General features: G+C 34.2%; 2 protein-coding genes across 2 annotated transcripts in view; one reads left to right on the top strand and one right to left on the bottom strand.

Annotated features, from left to right (window-relative positions):
• LOC127707914 (annexin A5-like) overlaps positions 1-20496 on the bottom strand; it is a 152960-nt gene that overhangs the window by 55127 nt on the left and 77337 nt on the right. The gene's annotated exons all lie outside the window — the stretch shown is intronic.
• LOC127707913 (annexin A7-like) overlaps positions 7569-20496 on the top strand; it is a 37844-nt gene continuing 24916 nt past the window's right edge. Inside the window, exons 1-6 of the mRNA XM_052212673.1 lie at positions 7569-7627; positions 17371-17386; positions 18017-18251; positions 18543-18622; positions 18965-19060; positions 19992-20033. Of these exons, the coding sequence (XP_052068633.1) occupies positions 17372-17386; positions 18017-18251; positions 18543-18622; positions 18965-19060; positions 19992-20033 (468 nt within the window). The 5' untranslated portion in view covers positions 7569-7627; position 17371. The remainder of the gene's footprint in view (positions 7628-17370; positions 17387-18016; positions 18252-18542; positions 18623-18964; positions 19061-19991; positions 20034-20496) is intronic.

The following is a 20496-nucleotide window of genomic DNA, read 5'->3' as shown; positions in this document are numbered from 1 at the left end:
GCATTTTTGCGCCTGTCCCAAGTCAGGAGCCTCTAGCCTTTGTTAGTCTTGTATTATTTTTAATTTTAGTTTCTTGTGTACAATTTGGAGTTTAGTATGGCGTTCATTATCACTGAACTAGTATATATATTTGTTTAGGGGCCAGCTGAAGGACGCCTCCGGGTGCGGGAATTTCTCGCTGCATTGAAGACCTGTTAGTGACCTTCTGCTGTTGTCTGTTCTATGGTCGGGTTGTTGTCTCTTTGACACATTCCCCATTTCCATTCTCAATTTTATAAATAAATAAATAAATAAATAAATAAATAAATAAATAAATAAATAAATAAATAAATAAATAAATAAATAAATAAATAAATAAATAAATAAATAAAAACATTTCAGTACCAGAACACTTTAAACATTATGCATCTATAACTGTAATATCCAAACTGGTACATGATCAAAGGCAAAAGTTGTAGACTGGATTACCTCACTTAAACTTGAAAAAAAGCTATTTCACAGACATGTGACCTTAGTAAAATCTCCAAAAGGAAATACATATTTTGGTCCTTTTTGGTTTGATTAATAAGTTTATCACCGTTTGTATTAGGATTTAGATTTTTAAATATTTTGGCCTCGACCATTCCTAAATACATGCACATTGTCGAAAGGTGCATCTGGTGCAGTAAAATTGGCACCATTAATTTTATCAGTATTTGAAAAAAAAGCATAGTGACAAAAACTATTAGCAAATAAATTCAGGCTCGGTTGTAAATTATTCTTGTGATAAATATCGACTATGATATATGATTGAAAGTAGTATAAAAAAAACATTTCCGTGATCTACAATTTTGGTGTTGTTACTTTAATATTGCCTTTTAAAGCCGGGATCACACATTCACGATTTTTACTACCGTCCTTGATAGGACCATTCCCGATTAGAATTTTTTTGACCAAGATCCTGTCAGTGAATCGTGACTGGAAATTCAAACTTTAAATCAAAATTTGTAAAATCATTTACCTAATCACGACAACAATCAGATATTGTTTAGGAAGCGTCCAAATTCAGCCGTTTCCATCCCAATTTGTCCCGATTATCCCGTTCTCAATCCGATTCTAATCCGATTTGTATCTTTTTCATGTAAAAAACGACCGAATCTGTCCCGACAGCGTCCCGATTCTGCCGAGTGCGATCCGACAGATATCAAACAGTGAACCGATCACGGAAGATAAACTGTCGCCATATTCGGGATAATCAGGTTCTGTCGGGACGCAATCCTTTCACAGTCTGCTGTACCACATTGCAAACGGCTTTGTCTAGACTAAGTCGTATCGTGTTCTGTAATTGTCGGGACTCTGAAGTGGGTATTATTGACGAATTTCGTATTAATAACGGGACTGTTCCGGAACGATTTCGGCAAAGACGGTTTGCACTCGGCAAGATCTGGATGCAACCTGGACTCAATCGTAAAAAATCAGCAATGAAAAGTATCTCCAGATCATGTCCGTTCCACAGGACACCGTCCAGAAAACACAGAACATTGTTACGATTTTGATCCGATACAGCAGAATCTGTCTCGACATATTCACGATTGTAATCCGACTAGACAACATTGGCTGAGTTTCCCCGAATGTCGTGACCGGGACGCACCTAACTATCGTGGGTTCTTGGCCGACCTCTCGGGACCATTCCCGATCCGTAGGAATCTGTTACGAAAATATACTACTGCGGTCAGACAATGATAGGACATTCCAGATCATTAAGGATAATAATTCGACTTTTTTCACTTTTCGTGTCTGAGCGCTGTCTGATCTCAAACGGGAGCCATAATCGGCACTGTGTGAACGCCACATTATCTGTTTATGCGGAGACTATTTTGAACTTAAGAAATGCTGGTCCTCATTTACTTATATACAGGGTGCTATTTACATGCATTTCATGTTTCAAATATTATATAATGTATTTTAAAAGTTTGTTGATGAAAGTGTAGCAAAAGGCTTTTATCATGAGCATAAGAAGTTGGAGACATACACTGCGTTTACAAAAACAATTGAAAGTCCATTATCTGCATGATCAAAGAACACGAACATGCATTAGCGGCAATAATAGCCGCGTTATTTTTGTACATAAGTACATGACACAGGATCTGAGTTTTTTTGTCAGGTTGGTACGATAGATACATATACTGATACACTCAACTCTTTCTCAGCGGTTGCAAAGCACTTTTTCTAAATCAATTTAGTTTTGAATCGGGATGTCACAATAGTCTGTTGATGTCATAAGACAATGTCATAAAACTATGACAATGTAATTTACACTGTTTAAGCATCACCGCACGTCAAACTTTGTACAACAGAAAAGCTGATAGGACATTAGTGACAATTTGTTACGCCCTCGTGAATGGGCGTCCTATGAACGACCTTCGGTAAGCTTCATTAAAATTATTTCACACACAAGTAACTATTTTTTCTTAACAAAACAAAAATATTTATACAATTTATTTTTGCATTGAACATGTAATGAAGCCACGAATTCATAACATTTAAAAAATGGTTCACTACGGTTGATAAATTGTCGAAAGTATAAAAAGAAATATAAAAATTATGTCCAGTGCGCGTTTAAAAACAGGCTCTATTCGAATATTTTGAGATGTTCAGTGATGTTTTGTGTGTAAAGGATTTTAGGTCAATTTGACTTTTAATCAGTTCAATTTCATGCAATCCAAAATGTGTTGGGTTTCTTCTCTTTTTTTTAACGTCATATCAGTATTCTCTGATATTTCACATTATCTTCTGAAATTTTGCTTTGAAGATGAATGATTTAACAAATTTATATACCAAACATTTAAAATTTAATCTGCGTTTATAAATACCATTGAAAGTACAACATCTGACAAAAGATAAATATTGTTAGAAGAAAATGAACCACTCGAATTCGGGTTGAGATGGAATATAACCGTTGTTTGATTTTGTTTGTTAAACAAAAGAAACCCCCTAAATATCGTCTCATGACCAGAACAAAAAGTGTTACGACCAGAACAAAAAGTGGCGAAACTGAACTACCAACAGCTAGCGATGATATCTAATCATATACTTTTGCAATGGATTTTTAAATGCAATGTAAAACTAGAGACATGTACTATTTATATGTCTCTGGTAAAACTTTACATTTAGAAATGTCTTATCCCGAATTTCTTCTTTGTTAAAACTGTAATACATTATTTCATGGTACACCGACCCGAGAAGTAGAATAAAATATGGTAATTGTTTCATGTTATGATTCCAAGAAGAATAGACATGAGGTCTGTATTTGGATAAGTTGTTTTACTGCTAAATAAAAATAATTCCTTCCAATAGAAATTATCTTCAGAAAGAAAATTAATGGTTCGTTTGCTCGTACTTTCTTTCTGTCGTCCATAGAACACAATTTTCAAAATTAATCAAATTTGGCGTAACATAATTAATTTTGATAACCTTTAAGTCCAAAGAAAAGAAAGAAAAAATAAAGATTCCAAGACCCTATAACAAAACACTTCAGTGACTGTGGGTTTTTTTTTTCAGCGCAAGCTATTTTTACTTGTGCATGGTAATTTTTCTAGTCGTTGTTTTATTTTCATCAATAGAGAATTTAATACTGAAACAGACATTTATCATGATTTTTAAGGACACTTTGATGAAATTTTAAAAGAAAATAGTCTTTTAATTTGTATTGATGGTCCACTGTCTCATTTACATATAGCCTACATACATTGATCATATATAGAGAAATATAATTGCATCCGAGATCGCATTATGTAATGGACTAATTTTATCACTTTTTACTGTCTCCCTTAATTATATATCGATGGGCATTCCAGTCGATCCCTTTTGAAAATACTAAATCGAAAAAAAATACATGTACGAAGAAGTTTGTCTGACGTGAAAATACGTAGTTCAATAGGCTTTATTTACACACACAGTGAACTGCTTTTTAATAATATTTTTACGAAATCATTTGAAATTTAGTTTTTTTTTTCAAAGAAAGACCTATATTACAATAAGCATATTTAGAGTACTTTGACATGCCGCTGCATGATAACTCATCATTTTATGAAGGCATGTCAAACTGTCACTATTGTCAGAAGTTGGACTTTTGCTAGTATCCTATCAACTGTTCTATATCTCACATAGATTGACGTACGGTGATGGCGGCTTGAAACAACGTAATTTATATAATGACATTGTCATATAGTTTTAGGACACTGTTGTTATCTGTAAATGTATCTGTATCAACATCAAAGAGTAATGTACTTCATTGTCAGAGTTGTAGACTACTGATTCAAAATAAGGTTGATTTCGACATCGAGCTTTGTAACCGCGGAGAAGAAGTTGAGTGTAAGAGTAAATTAGACGAATAAGGAAAATGTGCCCGGACCATACGTGTTGTGATTTTTTTGTAAGACCATTGATCGAGGTTGAAAATTAATGTGGATTAGTTGCAGATGATTTTCGAAAAGAGAGGCCCAGAGGACATTTTAGTGAAAAATCCGAGTCGTAATTTCCCGCCCTGAATGGTACTTTGAGTAGGAGGGCGCCAACTCCCTGTGGACAGCCCATGAACACGGCTCCATGGGAGGGCTAAATCTAAATAAAAAACTAGTCTGAACCCGCACGTGATGATGTGCCTGTCCTATATCGCTATTTTTGGGACTTGGTGTTCATGGTCGATGTTAAATCAATGAATTGTATATTTAAATTTTCAATTCCTTGGTTAAATATTAATGTATCCATTACTTTTCTAGACTTCGGTGTTTTAGAAGTTGACCAGCTTCCATTTTCGAAGACCGAATGCTGACCACTAGATGACTTGTTCTTGTCAGTTGTTGGGTTTGCCTTCTCATTTTTGTATACCAACATCTCCTTTCATATAAAACCTAGAGACCAGTTCAAGTACCCATGCCACACACAATTTATTTTTCTTAAAAAAACTTTCAACAGTTACACACAGTTTTTTGCTTGCATGGATAGAGGAAAGTCAAAAAGAGAGAGCATATACCAAGTGAGCAATTAGAAACTATAAACAGAAGAAAAGAGGAAAATGACGAGCGTTTCGTCTTCAAAAAACTTGAAAAAAACACGTTTAATAATTTCATGCGTCCGAAGCGCTTTTCTGGATTTACCTTCATCAGGAACGCTCAAAGCCAAACATTTGAAATCCGAAGATGTATAAGTACGGAAACCGTTGAAGAGCTATATGACAAAAATACCTAAAATAAATAGCCAAATTCATCTAAAGTCAACTTTGCCTGAGGGAGTTGAAACCTTAGTTTCTTAATAGTTTAAAAATTTAAAAACGGACAAAAGACTCATCAGTGACGTTCCAGTACAAGAGTTAAAATACCAAATACAGTACGAAGCTGTAGAGCATCGACGACCCAAAATTCCGGAAGGTTTTGCCAAACACAGCTATAAGGTAATCTATTCCTGCATGGGATAAAAATCCTTACTCGGTATTTCGAAAAAAATCATAGTTTTGGTAAATACCATATCAATGATAATTCATGTCAACACAGAAATGGAAAGATGACGGGGTTAAGGACCAACAAGTGACGCATATCAGTGGTCATCTACGGTCAACCAAATCATGATGGTGTCCGTAAAACTTTTAACACCATGCAGAGATGACATAAAATTACCATATGGAACCACATGCACTTGTCACTTAAAAATAACCTTTATACTTTAAATAACAGTATATAGGTAAAAAAAAAAGATCAGAGACCAGTGCCTGTGTATAGAACATGCATTGTTTAATCTTGAATTCGGTTAGTATCATTAATATGAACCGTAATTAAAAATGATAAAATATACTTCTAGGTCTTAAATGGAAAGTTACAAAACTAAATAAATGTCAATACTGAGGGGAAAATCTACAGGCATAAGCTTATCTCTAAATAGAGGAAAGTGCCTGTTAGAAAATCGTTTGAGTTAAGCCTTCTTGGTCCAACTTTTAAATTAATTGTGATCGAATAATTCAATTAAAATCCTTCTTTTGAGCCCCAATTTAAAGTTATAACTTCCCCTAATACACTCTTTGATTAAAAACTTCTTTTTTAACAATAAGACTGTTTATTTAAAGAATTCAATACGTCATATAGATCTAGAGCCATTCTTGTTGCGACGTGACGTAACACAAACATAAGTAAATTGACGCAAAACAAAACTAGGTTTATTTCGAAATGATAATGAGACAAGTTTGTGTTCGACTGGGTCATTTAAATCTATTATTGTAATGACATGTCTGTAATCGTCCAAGAACAGGGTCATTTGTACTAAAGTTATTTAAATTAGCTGCATTAATTGTTGTGTTAAAATTCCTGGAGAGAAGTTTGGCAGTCTTGCACAGCAGACATGTAAGCAGATTTTTTTTATCATGGTTTTCTCTTTACATGCTTATTTCTTTTTATTTTCGGTGAAACTAAACGGAAAAAATTAATACAAAGTTAATTTGTTAACTCGTTAATACCTAAACAAACAAATGGTCGGAAGCCTTTGTGTCCATAACGATTTTTTCTATCAGAATCAATCCTAAGATTTTTTCCGCAATGAAATTTAATTTCTGCGTCATATATGTGCATATAGATATTGAAAATAGCCCCCTTCCAATTTGTTAAGTATGCTGCCCAGTGCATTTGTCCCGTGTCATTAGTGTATATATCATCATGAGTTTCTTGGCACTACCGGTTCAATATTTATTTGAATACGTACTGGACCTCTTGTACAGTTTTATTCTCTCAGTGAAAATATCTATTTGCAGGCCGAAACGTTACAAAAAATATCTGAAGAGCCACCCATGTCCAACCATCGGAATATTTCAAAATAACATATTTTCTAGTTATTCATATAAAATACTACCTTATCCTTGTTAAAAGGGTCTTCAAGGCTCGCAAGGGACAGGAACAAAATCCTTCTTCTTAGTCACCTCATGTAATGTGACTGAATCCTTTTGATGATCTATTTTATTAATAAAAAAAAATGCCAGAGACATGCCTGTGTCTCGGATGCGGCATGAAAAAAATGAAGAAAGTAGTGCATTTTTATGGATTACATTAATGATTATTAATGCGTTATGTGATACATACAAAAAAAAAATATTAAAAAAAGAAAGAAAACATGGAAAAATATGTAACATTTGCCAAGCAAAACGACAGTAGACGAGAAAAAAGAAAAGCTGTGTACCATATTTACAACTATACTTTAGACTACAACACATCCGACAGAGACGCATATACTGCACATGCATGTCAGGCTCTGAACACTTGACTTGAACATGATATTGAACTTTTATTTTATTCATTTAGAATGTTTTAAGGCCATTAATTTTGTATGTTTCACTTTGTAGTCATTTATTCTTGAAATAAACCAGTCTTAACATGTCCTACTTCTGTGCATAAAGATTGCACAAAAGGTATTGATTGAACATTTATGTAAAAAAATCGTCATTGATTTTATCGAATGACAGTCCGAATTTGAATTCTCAAAGGAAACGACTTTTTTTTTAAGAATGTTTAAATTTAAGCGCATAAAAGATTAAGATTTTCTAACGTCACTTCCTGTGTTTACTGGTTTCCAAAACACTCGCACCTGTTGCAGACTGGCCAAATCCTTTGTAAGCTGACATTTATGTAACATTCTCATATAACTTTAACACAAATTAGCTTCATTTTTATTCGTATCTTTATTTTTACGATGCTTGCTTTAGTCAGACTTCAAATACTGAAAGGTTGATTTGGCTAAAATAGATGCGTTTTCAGCTTAAAATTACGTTAAGCCAATAATTTAAGGTTCATCATAACAAATGGACAAATATGGCTGTATTTACACCTCAAAAACTACTCTGTGTACAGACTTACCTGTACAGTTTTGAAACTTTTAAGGCCTGGCATCCACTAGATGTATAAAAGTTAAATGCATTTTGTGTTTCAAAAAGATAAATTCTTTTTTGGATTTTGATGGGCATTTTTTTTCGTTCCTGCAGAAGGTGTAAACATAAACTAAGTTGGGTAAATCTTTGAGATGCTCCCTCTCAGGTAACAACTGTACTGCATTGAATTGATTGTCCTTAATTGGCATGGACAATAGAAGGACAATAGATATCTACACAACATTAGGTGAGTTAAAGGGTGTAACTGAGCGGACAGTATCAAATGTAAATTAGATGTTTGTTTATTTTTACACCAACAGCAGGAAGGAAAAAAAATGCCCATCAAAATCCAAAAAAGATTTTATCTTTCTGAAACACAAAATGCATTTAAATTTTATATATCTAGTGGATGCCAGGCCCTAAAACTTTCCAAACTGCACAGGTTAGTCTGTACACAGAGTAGTTTTTGAGGTGTAAATACAGCCATTTTTGTCCATTTGTTATGATGAACCTTAAGGCATAGCATGCCTTATATTTAAAGTTCAAATGCATTTTATATTTTAGTGAATTGAAAAATGATTTTGCACTGCACTTTTTGCATTCCTATTAATCCAAATTTTAAATTGAATATGATTGTGTGAACAAAATGTGTTTTTTTAATTTGTTTTTTTTTTCACTTTTGTTTGTAGAAATTAAATTCCCTCCCTTTTTAGCTCACCGGTGTGAGCTTATGCCATCACTTGGCGTCCGTCGTCGTCTGTCGTCGTAAACTATTTCTAAAATCTTCTCCACTGAAACTACTGGGCCAAATACCTTCAAACTTTAACTAAATGTTCCTTAGGGTATCTAGTTTATAAATTGTATCCGAAGTTTTGATCCATTGACAAACATGGCTACCATGGCTAAAAATAGAACATAGGGGTCTAATGCAGTTTTTGGCTTATATCTTAAAAACTAAAGCTTTTAGAGCAAATCTGACAAGGGGGAAAATTGTTCAATTGGTCAAGATCTATCAGCCCTGAAATTTTCAGACGAATCGAACAACCCATTGTTGGGTTGCTGCCACTAATTTGGTAGTTTTAAGGAAATTTTGCAGTTTTTTGTTATCTTGAATATTATTATAGATAGATATAAACTGTAAACAGCAATAATGTTCAGCAAAGTAAGATCTACAAAAAAGTTAATAAGACCATAATTGTCAATTGACTCCTTAAGGAGTTATTGCCCTTTAAAGACAATTTTACACAATTTGTTCATCAAGTTTGCTAACATTTAAAAATCTTCTCCTCTGAAACTACTGGGCCAATTACCTTCAAACTTTAACTAAATGTTCCTTAGGGTATCTTGTTTATAATATATATCCAAAGTTTTGATCCATTGACAAACATGGCCGCCATGGCTAAAAATAGAACATAAGGGTCAAATGCAGTTTTTGGCTTATATCTCAAAAACTAAAGCTTTTATACAATCTGACATGAGGTAAAATTGTTCAATTGGCCAAGATCTATCGGCCCTGAAATTATCAGACGAATCAAACAACCCATTGTTGGGTTTCTGCCACCAAATTGGTAGTTTTAACAAAATTTTGCAGTTTTTTGTTATTATCTTGAATATTATTATAGATAGATATAAACTGTAAGCTGCAATAATGTTCAGCAAAGTAAGATCTACAAAAAAGTTAATCTGCCCAAAATTGTCAATTGACCCCTTAAGGAGTTATTGCCCTTTAAGGACAATTTTACACAATTTGTTCATCAAGTTTGCTAACATTTATTTTTTAACAAAAAATACCATGACTGAAAAACTTTAGAAAGTATGGCCAAACTGGCAGTATAGACAAATTTCAAATTCATGTACTTTCCTGTAAAATGGTAAAATTCATGTTGCAATGCCTTTGTTATTACGTCACAGTATGAACCGTTTATTTGTGACAGGGTCCGACACTTACGGTTGTCCGATTGCCCGGGGCAAGCTAATGCCGTATTCGGACAAGTAAAAACATCATCTTGGTTGTCCGATCGGGCAAGTGAAAAAAAGTGTTATATGATTAAAATTTCACAAAATCAATAGTGTCTGTTGTTTTGTCCATAGATTACTCAGTGATAACACCGCACGGTCGAGTAAAGTGGTCTTTACCCCCCTTCAATGCGTATATTTCGTCAATTGTTCGCACTGAATTCCCCATTTTACCAAAAATAGATCACGTTTAAAAATATTGGCCAATCAGGCGTTGCTTCGCCATTATCGTTATCCATTGGGACACCACTCGGGCGTTTCCGACGCACGTGTTATTCCCACCGACCAATGGAAAGCGGAGGTCTATTTTCGTTGTTCTAACTTTATAATTTGACATCGGATGTGTATTTCCCTAAGATGGAAAAACGTAAAAGCTTGAAAGAGAAAATGAAATTAAACTTTAACAAATTTGTCAGTTGTTGTCAGTTTATCAAGAAGGGTTATTTGAAATGGCATTTCTTAGATAAATTATTATGAAATAAGTATCTCTATGTAAATAATCCAATTCCCGTATATTCATCGATCTTTTCCCTCCCTCCTCGGCTCATATATGCCTCATAGTATATTTTCATACTCCATAATCAATTTACACCCCATATACATGATAACTATATTTTATCTGCATGTACTACATTACAACCACAAAAATAGCATACATGTACAAGTTTGGGCATGTAGATTTCACTTTCGGACAAGTAAAAGTAATAGGGCACTTGCCCAACTGGACAAGTTGGTATAAAAGTTAATGTCGAACCCTGTGTGATGTGGTTTACGCTGATTGAACTAAGATTAACCGGTGTAATTCATTCATTAAAAACAATTTGAGATTGTTGTATGGCAGTATGGCGGAAACATCTTGCAATGAACTATCCCAGATTCCCAAATACATTTAGCAACACATGTAAGGTCTTAAAAGTAGTCACCGGGTCCGTTCGCCCTAATTCCTGTTCGCACTGAGTCCGTTCGCCCTGATTTCTATTTTATTTTGTTGTCTTGTATAATATAAATTATTTGAATTAATTATGTTAAAGTTTGTTGAAAATTCCGCCGAAATATTTATGTTGTATTGATGCTACCAGATAATTATTTTTCTTTTGATTTGCATTGACTATTCTTGCCAGAATATTCATCATATTGAATGTGGACAGTATTTTGAAGAAGAAGAAGTGTTCAGGAACTGGTCACCAAGTTATCTGTATGAATTTATCTTTTTTGAAACCTTGTAACAATTTCAAACCAATCCAAACAGGTATAACAAGATCCAACTCATTCAACACCTTGAGATCAAAGAAGCCAAGCGGCGAAAACAATTTCCCTTTAATGTCTTACAATTCTTACATCATTGTTTTAACTCATTCCAAGCTGACTTGTTTTAAAAAAAAACAATTTCATTATTAATCCATCAAAAACAATAACTACAACAATCAGTGAGATCAAAGACATCGTAATCATATCTAATCAGCATTCTAAATTACAAAACTTTGAATTTTCGTAATACTAAGGCTTTTCCACCTCAGAAATATATTATCTTAGCTGTATTTGTCAAAACTTTTAGGAATTTTGGGTCCTCAATGCTCTTCAACTTCATACTTTATTTGGCCTTAATAACTTTTTTTATTCGAGCATCACTGATGAGTCTTTTGTAGACGAAACGTGTGTCTGGCATACAAAATTTCAATCTTGGTATCTATGATGAGTTTATTTACAATCAACAGTCATTAAAAGTAATTCTGAATAAAAACAAATGTAACAATGAAGCCAATTAGCCTGATTAATGCTCCAAAACAAATTTTTTTTTTTTTAATTTCAATGTTTATTCAAGAATTTGGAGATATACATTTTAATATTTACCATTTAAATATCTGAATAAGATTACAAAACTTTAATTAAACCATTAATATTATTTTTTTTTTATAAAAAATAGGGCGAACAGACTCTATGGGCGAACGGACCCGTTACCATTGTCTATAGTTACTAAACATAAGCCTACATTACTCCAAAAGGAGACAATTTGGACTTGTATTAGCTAAAATTGTCATTGTTTCCTGTCTGATAACCAAAAGATAAATTATAACTGATAAAAAATGTATTAGATCATATGTAACGAAAATGGGTATTTGACAATTTTGTACATTGTTCAAAATATAGATCCCTAGTTGATAAGTATTTCAGATTAAAACACAGATATACATGTATGTATCACCCCACCCCTGGTTTTGTCATCTGCTGAACACTTTGCCAACCCTGCATTAAACATCACTTAAATAAAAAAATGTATGAAACATAATTCAGTTGAAAAGCATCTTTTTGGAAAAACCTTTACCTGAGTTACATTTTTAGAAACACTATATTGGGCTCCTGTAGGGTACCCCCTTCCATCACAAGGTCATGTTTAAAAGTAGTCTCAGGTCACCAGGTCACCTTTAACCTAATTTGAAAGCTATAACAATCCACATGTGCACATTTAAAACAAATAAAAATAAAAATGAAGATCTATCACAGGTGTCTTTTTATCATGCTACTACCATAGCAACTAGGCAAAAAAACTCCATGATTGCCAGTCTGTAAATATTGAACATTTCACATTTTGGGAGTGTAAAGGAAATGAAGGGATATCGTAATAGATAAATGGCACATAGTCCCCACACTCATGTCAGTTCAGTAAATCAATTGCAAAAAAAAAGGAACAACACTCTATTGCTTTTCTTTATCCATTAATATTGTTATCCATACGTTTCAACTTTCTAATTTAAGAAAAAGTGGGTTTGTCATGTTTGTGAGGGGCTTTCTTGCATTTTTTCCACAAAAAGTTTGAAATTTTTACAAAATGTATATATTTTATTAGCATTTGGAATTAAGACATCCACTGGTTACATTAGATATTTATCATGTCTGTAGATCATGCTTTAGACTTATTATACCCCACACAACGGGTTGCGGAGGGTATAATGTTTTTGACTTGTCCGTCAGTCTGTCTGTCCGTCAGTCCTGTTTCTTGTCATCGCAACTCCTCTCAAACCACCCAACAGAATTTCACGAAACCTTTTTAGATAATAAGGACATACTATGTAGTTGTGCATATTGACAGTAAATTGCGATTCAATTTTTTTTCTAGGAGTTACGCCCCTTTGAACTTATTTACTTTAATGTACTACTGCAACAGTTTGTCATCGCAACTCCTCTCAAACCACACAACAGAATTTCATGAAACCTTTTCAGATAATAAGGACATACTATGTAGATGTGCATATCGACAGGAAATTACGATTCAATTATTTTTCCAGGAGTTACGCCCCTTTGAACTTGTTTGCCCAATATACTACTGTCCATCAGTCCTGTTTTTTGTAATCGCAACTCCTCTCCAACCACCGAACACAATTTCACGAAACCTTTTTAGATAATAAGGACATACTATGTTGTTGTGCATATCGACAGGAAATTGCGATTCAATTTTTTTTTCTAGGAGTTACGCCCCTTTGAACTTATTTACTTAAATGTACTACTGCAACAGTTTGTCATCGCAACTCCTCTCAAACCACACAACAGAATTTCATGAAACCCTTTTCAGATAATAAGGATATACTATGTAGATGTGCATATTGACAGGAAATTACCATTCAATTTTTTTTCCAGGAGTTACGCCCTTTTGAACTTATTTTACTACTGCAACCTTTTGTCATCGCAACTACTCTCAAACCACACAACAGAATTTCATGAAACCTTTTCAGATAATAAGGACATACTACGTAGATGTGCATATCAACAGGAAATTACGATTCAATTTTTTTTCCAGGAGTTACGCCCCTTTGAACTTATTTGCCCAATATACTACCGTCCGTCAGTCCTGTTTTTTGTCATCGCAACTCCTCTCAAACCACCCAACAGAATTTCACGAAACCTTTTTAGATAATAAGGACATACTATGTAGTTGTGCATATCGACAGGAAATTGCGATTCAATTTTTTTTCTAGGAGTTACGCCCCTTTGAACTTATTTACTTTAATGTATTACTGCAACAGTTTGTCATCACAACTCCTCTCAAACCACACAACAGAATTTCATGAAACCTTTTCAGATAATAAGGATATACTATGTAGATGTGCATATTGACAGGAAATTACGATTCAATTTTTTTTCCAGGAGTTTCGCCCCTTTGAACTTATTTTACTACTGCAACCTTTTGTCATCGCAACTCCTCTCAAACCATACAACAGAATTTCATGAAACCTTTTCAGATAATAAGGACATACTACGTAGATGTGCATATCGACACGAAATTACGATTCAATTTTTTTCCCAGGAGTTACACCCCTTTGAACTTATTTGCCCAATATACTACTGCAACCTTTTGTCATCGCAGCTCCTCTCAAACCACACAACAGAATTTCATGAAATCTTTTCAGATAATAAGGATATACTATGTAGATGTGCATATTGACAGGAAATTACGATTCAATTTTTTTTCCAGGAGTTACGCCCCTTTGAACTTATTTTACTACTGCAACCTTTTGTCATCGCAACTCCTCTCAAACCACACAACAGAATTTCATGAAACCTTTTCAGATAATAAGGACATACTACGTAGATGTGCATATCGACAGGAAATTATGATACAATTTTTTTTCCAGGAGTTACGCCCCTTTGAATTTATTTGCCCAATATACTACTGCAACCTTTTGTCATCGCAACTCCTCTCAAACCACACAACAGAAGTTCATGAAACTGTAGATAATAAGGACATACTATGTAGATGTGCATATTGACAGGAAATTATGATTCAATTTTTATACGACCGCAAAAAAATTTTTGTGGTCGTATATTGGTATGACGTTGTCGTCGTCGTCGTCCGAAGACACAGTAGTTTTCGCACTCTAACTTTAGTTTAAGTGAATGGATCTCAATGAAATTTTACCATAAGGTTCAATACCACAAAAGGAAGGTGGGGATTGATTTTGGGGGTTATGGTACCAACAGTTAAGGAATTAGGGGCCAAAAAGGGGCCAAACATAAGCATTTTTGTAACTTCCAGACATAACTTGTGTATAAGTGTATAAATCTCTCTGACATTGTACCACAAGGTTCCATATCACAAAGGGAATGCTGGGATTGATTTTGGGGGTAATTGCCTCCAAATTTTAGGAATTAGGGACCAAAAAGGGGCAAAAAACAAGCATTTTTCTAGTTTCATGACAATAACTTGTGTGTAAGTGTATGGATCTCTCTGACATTATATCACAAGGTTCCATATCACAAAGGGAATGCTGGGATTGATTTTGGGGGTAATTGCCTCCAAATTTTAGGAATTAGGGGCCAAAAAGGTGGAAAAAACAAGCATTTTTCTAGTTTCATGACAATAACTTGTGTGTAAGTGTATGGATCTTTATGAAATTGTACTACAAGGTTCCATATCACAAAGGGAAAGCTGGAATTGAGTTTGGGGGTAATTGCCCAAAAAGTTTAGGAATAAGGGGCCAAAAAGGGGCCAAAAATAAGCATTTTTGTCGAGCCTGCAACTTTTGTCGCAGAAAGCTCGACATAGGGATAGTGATCCGGTGGGGGCGATGGCCGCGGCGTTAGCTAACTTCTTAAAAGCTTTATATTTTAGAAGGTGGAAGACCTGGATGCTTCATACTTTGTAAATGGATGCCTCATGTTACAAAGTTTCCGTCAGTCACATGTCCAATGTCCTTGACCTCATTTTCATGGTTCAGTGACTACTTGAAAAAAAAGTTAACATTTTTTGTAATGTTAAATTCTCTCTTATTACAAGTAGCAGGATAACTATATTTGGTATGTGCGTACCTTGCAAGGTCCTCATGCCCGTCAGACAGTTTTCACTTGACCTCGACCTCATTTCATGGATCAGTGAACAAGGTTAAGTTTTGGTGGTCAAGTCCATATCTCAGATACTATAAGCAATAGGTCTAGTATATTCGGTGTATGGAAGGACTGTAAGGTGTACATGTCCAACTGGCAGGTGTCATTTGACCTTGACCTCATTTTCATGGTTCAGTGGTTATAGTTAAGTTTTTGTGTTTTGGTCTGTTTTTCTTATACTGTATGCAATAGGTCTACTTTATTTGGTGTATGGAATGATTGTAAGGTGTACATGTCTAGCTGGCAGGTGTCATCTGACCTTGACCTCGTTTTCATGGTTCAGTGGTCAAAGTTAAGTTTTTGAGTTTTGGCCTTTTTTTCTAATACTATATGCAATAGGTCAACTATATTTGGTGTATGGAAATATTTTATGATCTATATGTCAGTCGTGCAGGTTTTATATGACCTTGACCTCATTTTCAAGGTTCATTGCTCAGTGTTAAGTTTTTGTGTTTTGGTCTGTTTTTCTTAAACTATAAGCAATAGGTCAACTATATTTGTTATATGGAAGAATTGTTAAACTGTACATGTCTGCCTGGCATGGTTCATCTGACCTTGACCTCATTTTCATGGTTCATTTGTCAATGTTTAGTTTTCTTGGTTAATGTTATGTTTATGTGACAGTTGTAATAAAGCTTTATATTTACGACTAGCAACATAATATCAATGATTAGTAAAGAAGGCGAGACATTTCAGCGTGTGCACTCTTGTTCTAGTTTCCAGACAATAACTTGTGCTCAAGTGTATGAATCTCTCTGAAATTGTACTGCAAGGTACCATACCACAAAGGGAAGGCTGGGATTGATTTTGGGGGTAATTTCCTCAAAATTTTAGTAATTAGGGGCCATAAAAGGGCAAAAAAACAAGAATTTTTCTGGTTTCAGGACAATAACTTGTGTGTAAGTGTATGGATCTTTATGAAATTGTACTGCAAGGTTCCATATCACAAAGGGAAAGCTGGGTTTGAGTTTGGGGGTAATTACCCTAAACGTTTAGGAATTTGGGGCCAAAAAGGGGCCAAAAACAAGCATTTTTCTAGTTTCCAGACAATAACTTGTGTTCAAGTGTATGGATCTCTCTGAAATTGTATTGCAAGGTACCATACCTCAAAGTGAAAGCTGGGATTGAGTTTGGGGATGATGAATCATAAGGGGGTTCAAAAAATTGGGGGGGGGGGGGGGGGGGGTTTCCTTTTTTTTCTTTAAAATTTTCCATTTTAAATTGGTTATTTCTGATTTATATATAAAAGCAAATAATAATGATATGGTTTGAATAGGTAAATTAAAAACTTTTAAATTCTTAGACCACTTTCATTCTGTGTGAGAAACCTATGCTGTGTCAAATATGTAATTACAATCCAAATTCAGTGCTGTATCAAGCTTGAATGTTGTGTCCATACTTGCCCCAACTGTTCAGGGTTCGACCTCTGCGGTCGTATCAAGCTGCGCCCCAGCGGAGCATTTTATTTTTTCTGATACAATTTTTTTTTCTTACACTTATTTTTTTTCTCCAATGACAATGTGAGGACGTGCAGTATGTGAGCGCGCTCACTAAGGTTCTTTCATTATAATAAATATATTTATTGTTCTTTTCAGAATGGCATTTTATCAGGTAAGTTACAATGTATATATTTTAAAGATAAAGTAGTGAAAACAACATTGATTTTTTTTTAATTTGGATAATTTGGCCAAAATATTTTGTGTAATTATGGCTTAATTTTCCTCCAAAATAAAAAGTTTTTCAAATATGTCCTGTATTACATAGAACATAGAGAAATGTGTAAGATATCAATATAATTAAGACACCCAATGAATTTAACTTTAATAATAGATTTACACAGCAAGGATCCAGTAGCAGGTACAAAAAATACCTGTACAACACAGCAATATAGGATACAGTAAACTGGTTCCCTGTCTCTAATAGTATTAATAGTACTGCAGTGAAAAAATTATTAACAATGGTTGTCCATGTCCCAAAAGCTGTTCCTCCAAACATTTTTCTATCATTTATTTTCATGGGTAATGTACCAATTTCTGTGGATTGAGTATAATTTGCATTTTGGTGGATATTTTTTTTGTGATTTTGCAAAATTCTGCATATAAGCATTTAGAAAATTTGACAAAATATAACGTTGAACATTTAAATTCTTGGTTCACCTGAACCACTATATCCACAATAATTGGTATCCCATGAATAATATTGAATCAACAATTATCAGTAATAATTCCTTGTGAATTTTAGAGTAATTACCCAGGAGGAGGTGGAGGTTATGGTGGTTATGGTGGGGGTGGCTATGGAGGAGGACCCCCACCACCACCAGGAGGAGGATATGGTAATGCAGCATACCCAGGAGGAGGATATGGTGGGGGGTATGGAGGGGCCTATAATGTCAATGCTTCTCCATATGGAGGATTTGGAGTAGGAGGATACCTAACTGGATCTGCTCCACCCCCTGGAGGACAACATGGTTATACAGGTAAGAATTCCAGGACAGCAGTGTCCAAATTTTGAAAGAATGTAGCAGACCAAAAGAGCATTTCAGGGGAAAATTAGGCAAACTAATGCCATTCATGTCAGCCATATTTAAAGAATGAAAATGTTTCTGAAGGATACAGCCTTTATTACAGGTTGTGATTAGGGCCTAATAACAATCTGTATCCTTTGGAAAAACTTTGTAGTCACTGAAACAAATTACTATCAGAATCCTTTTGAACCTTTTTCTGCTCAAAGCTGAAACTACTCATTTGAATACTTATGTATATTACAGGTGGTTATACCAATAGCAATGGATATGGTAATTTCACGGCTGCCATGGGTTGTCAGCAAACGTATGCTGGTCATCAACAGGTACATATTTCCTACTAGGAACTCTAAGAAGCATTCTGGGTAATATTTTCAAAAGCATAATTCCAAATGTTATAAGTTGACAACTTCCCAAAAAATGGAAAATTCATCCAAGGGCGATCACTCTAGCAGGCATCAAAAGCAATTTCATTTGGACCTGGATATCATCAATAGTTTTCAGTTTTGATGTTAAGGCAAATTTCCATTTTGATGTGAAGAAATTTAAAGACAGATTAAATTTATATTGTCAATAAGAAATAAAGTGGAATGGTTTGTCTTACATGCCTTACAAGGCCCATTGTAAACCAATAAAAACAAACTGATGATGCTTTTTCCATTAAATAGGTAGCTCCACCTCCAGCCCCTCCCAGTGTTTACCAAAATGGGATTGACCAACAAATGGCATCAATGCACCAAGGGATGCAGCAGTTGATGAGACAAGTAAGTTTTACTGTAAATTCAGAAATTTTTTAGTGCTTTAATTTTTGCGATTTATGAAGTATGGATAAAAATGTGAGATAAATTCTGCATGCAAATAATGCTATAAAATATAAAATGCAACAATTTTTAAATTTTTATTTTTGTGATACCTACATTGTATTCGGTCACAAATTTCTTAATGGTAAAAAGGAAATTATGGTGTAAACAATGAATAATGCTGTAGCGTTATCATCTTAAATTGTTGCTATTGAATCTTCCTTATGCTATGGCCTCTGTGGTCTTTTGGTTGCATGTTTTCCTCATGTGCAGGATGTCAGTGGTTTGATCCCTGGCTAGGTAAAAATATCAGACTTGAAAACTGCTTTTTGCATTTTTCTCCACTAAGAAGGCTGCATTTAGGAGTAGTAGCAAAGACTGGTTGGCCTGTCGTCAGAATAATGTGTCCTAGTGAGGTTACACATCTTCCTGTGGACTTATTATGTGTACTGGAATGTTAAAAAGTCAACTCAGTCTGTCAGTCGAGTATAAGTCAGGGTTTATATTCATATCACGTTATCATGTTTATCGTCCTTAGTATGCATTTAATTTGCCACTGAATGGTAAAACAGCTATCCAATTTTCAATAAGGAACAAAATCATAATTTGATAAGTGTTTGAGTATTGAAATTTTTTTGTCACCTATTCTTTTTTTTACAAAACTTGTTCATTTGACTGCAGTATTGCCCAGAAAATTGAGATTTGTGATTTTAAGCCATTAATTTGCATTTATTTTGCCATGTTAAATACAGGTCATCTATTCTTTAAATTTTCGATCTCTGACAAAATTAAATTTAATGACAATGTTGCCATAAGTGGGAAATATGGTTCAGTTTAGTATTTAAAGAAAAAATATAAGAAGTAAATATTTATTCAATATAATTTCCCATTTTAGCAAGCTGAAATGGAGTTCCGTGCCCAAGAGAAGGAAAATAGGGTGAGTAAAATAAAAAACCATCCTACTTAGGGAAAATAGGTTTAGGTAAAAAAGAAAAAAAAAATATGCTAATCAACATTTGCTCACACATTGTTGTCAATATATTGGAATTTTATGAGACTGTCATACAAGTGAGAGGTTTAGCTAGCTATAAAACCAGGTTTAATCCACCATCTTCTGCCTGTACCAAGTCAGGAATATGACAGTTGTTTTCAATTCAATTCAATTCAATTTCAAAAATAAAAAGCATGAGATATTACTTTGTTAAAGTAAATATCAAGTCTGCCTACAACAAGTAAACAGTGGTTTACCCCCTTCTTTGGAAAAAAGAGAAAAAAGAATTAAATGAATGTGCAAATCTACAACAAATTGAGTTAAGAGTATTTTCTTTTCTACAAAAAAACATTTAAATTTCATATCTTAATCTTGTTACTAGGGAAATAATCATATAAAATTCATTAGA

This window comes from Mytilus californianus, unplaced genomic scaffold (assembly GCF_021869535.1).
Source record: "Mytilus californianus isolate M0D057914Y unplaced genomic scaffold, xbMytCali1.0.p SCAF_7, whole genome shotgun sequence".
Classification (NCBI taxonomy): Eukaryota; Metazoa; Mollusca; class Bivalvia; order Mytilida; family Mytilidae; genus Mytilus; species Mytilus californianus.
The sequence above is the reverse complement of the archived record's forward strand: the minus strand, read 5'-3'. Positions and strand labels throughout refer to the sequence as shown.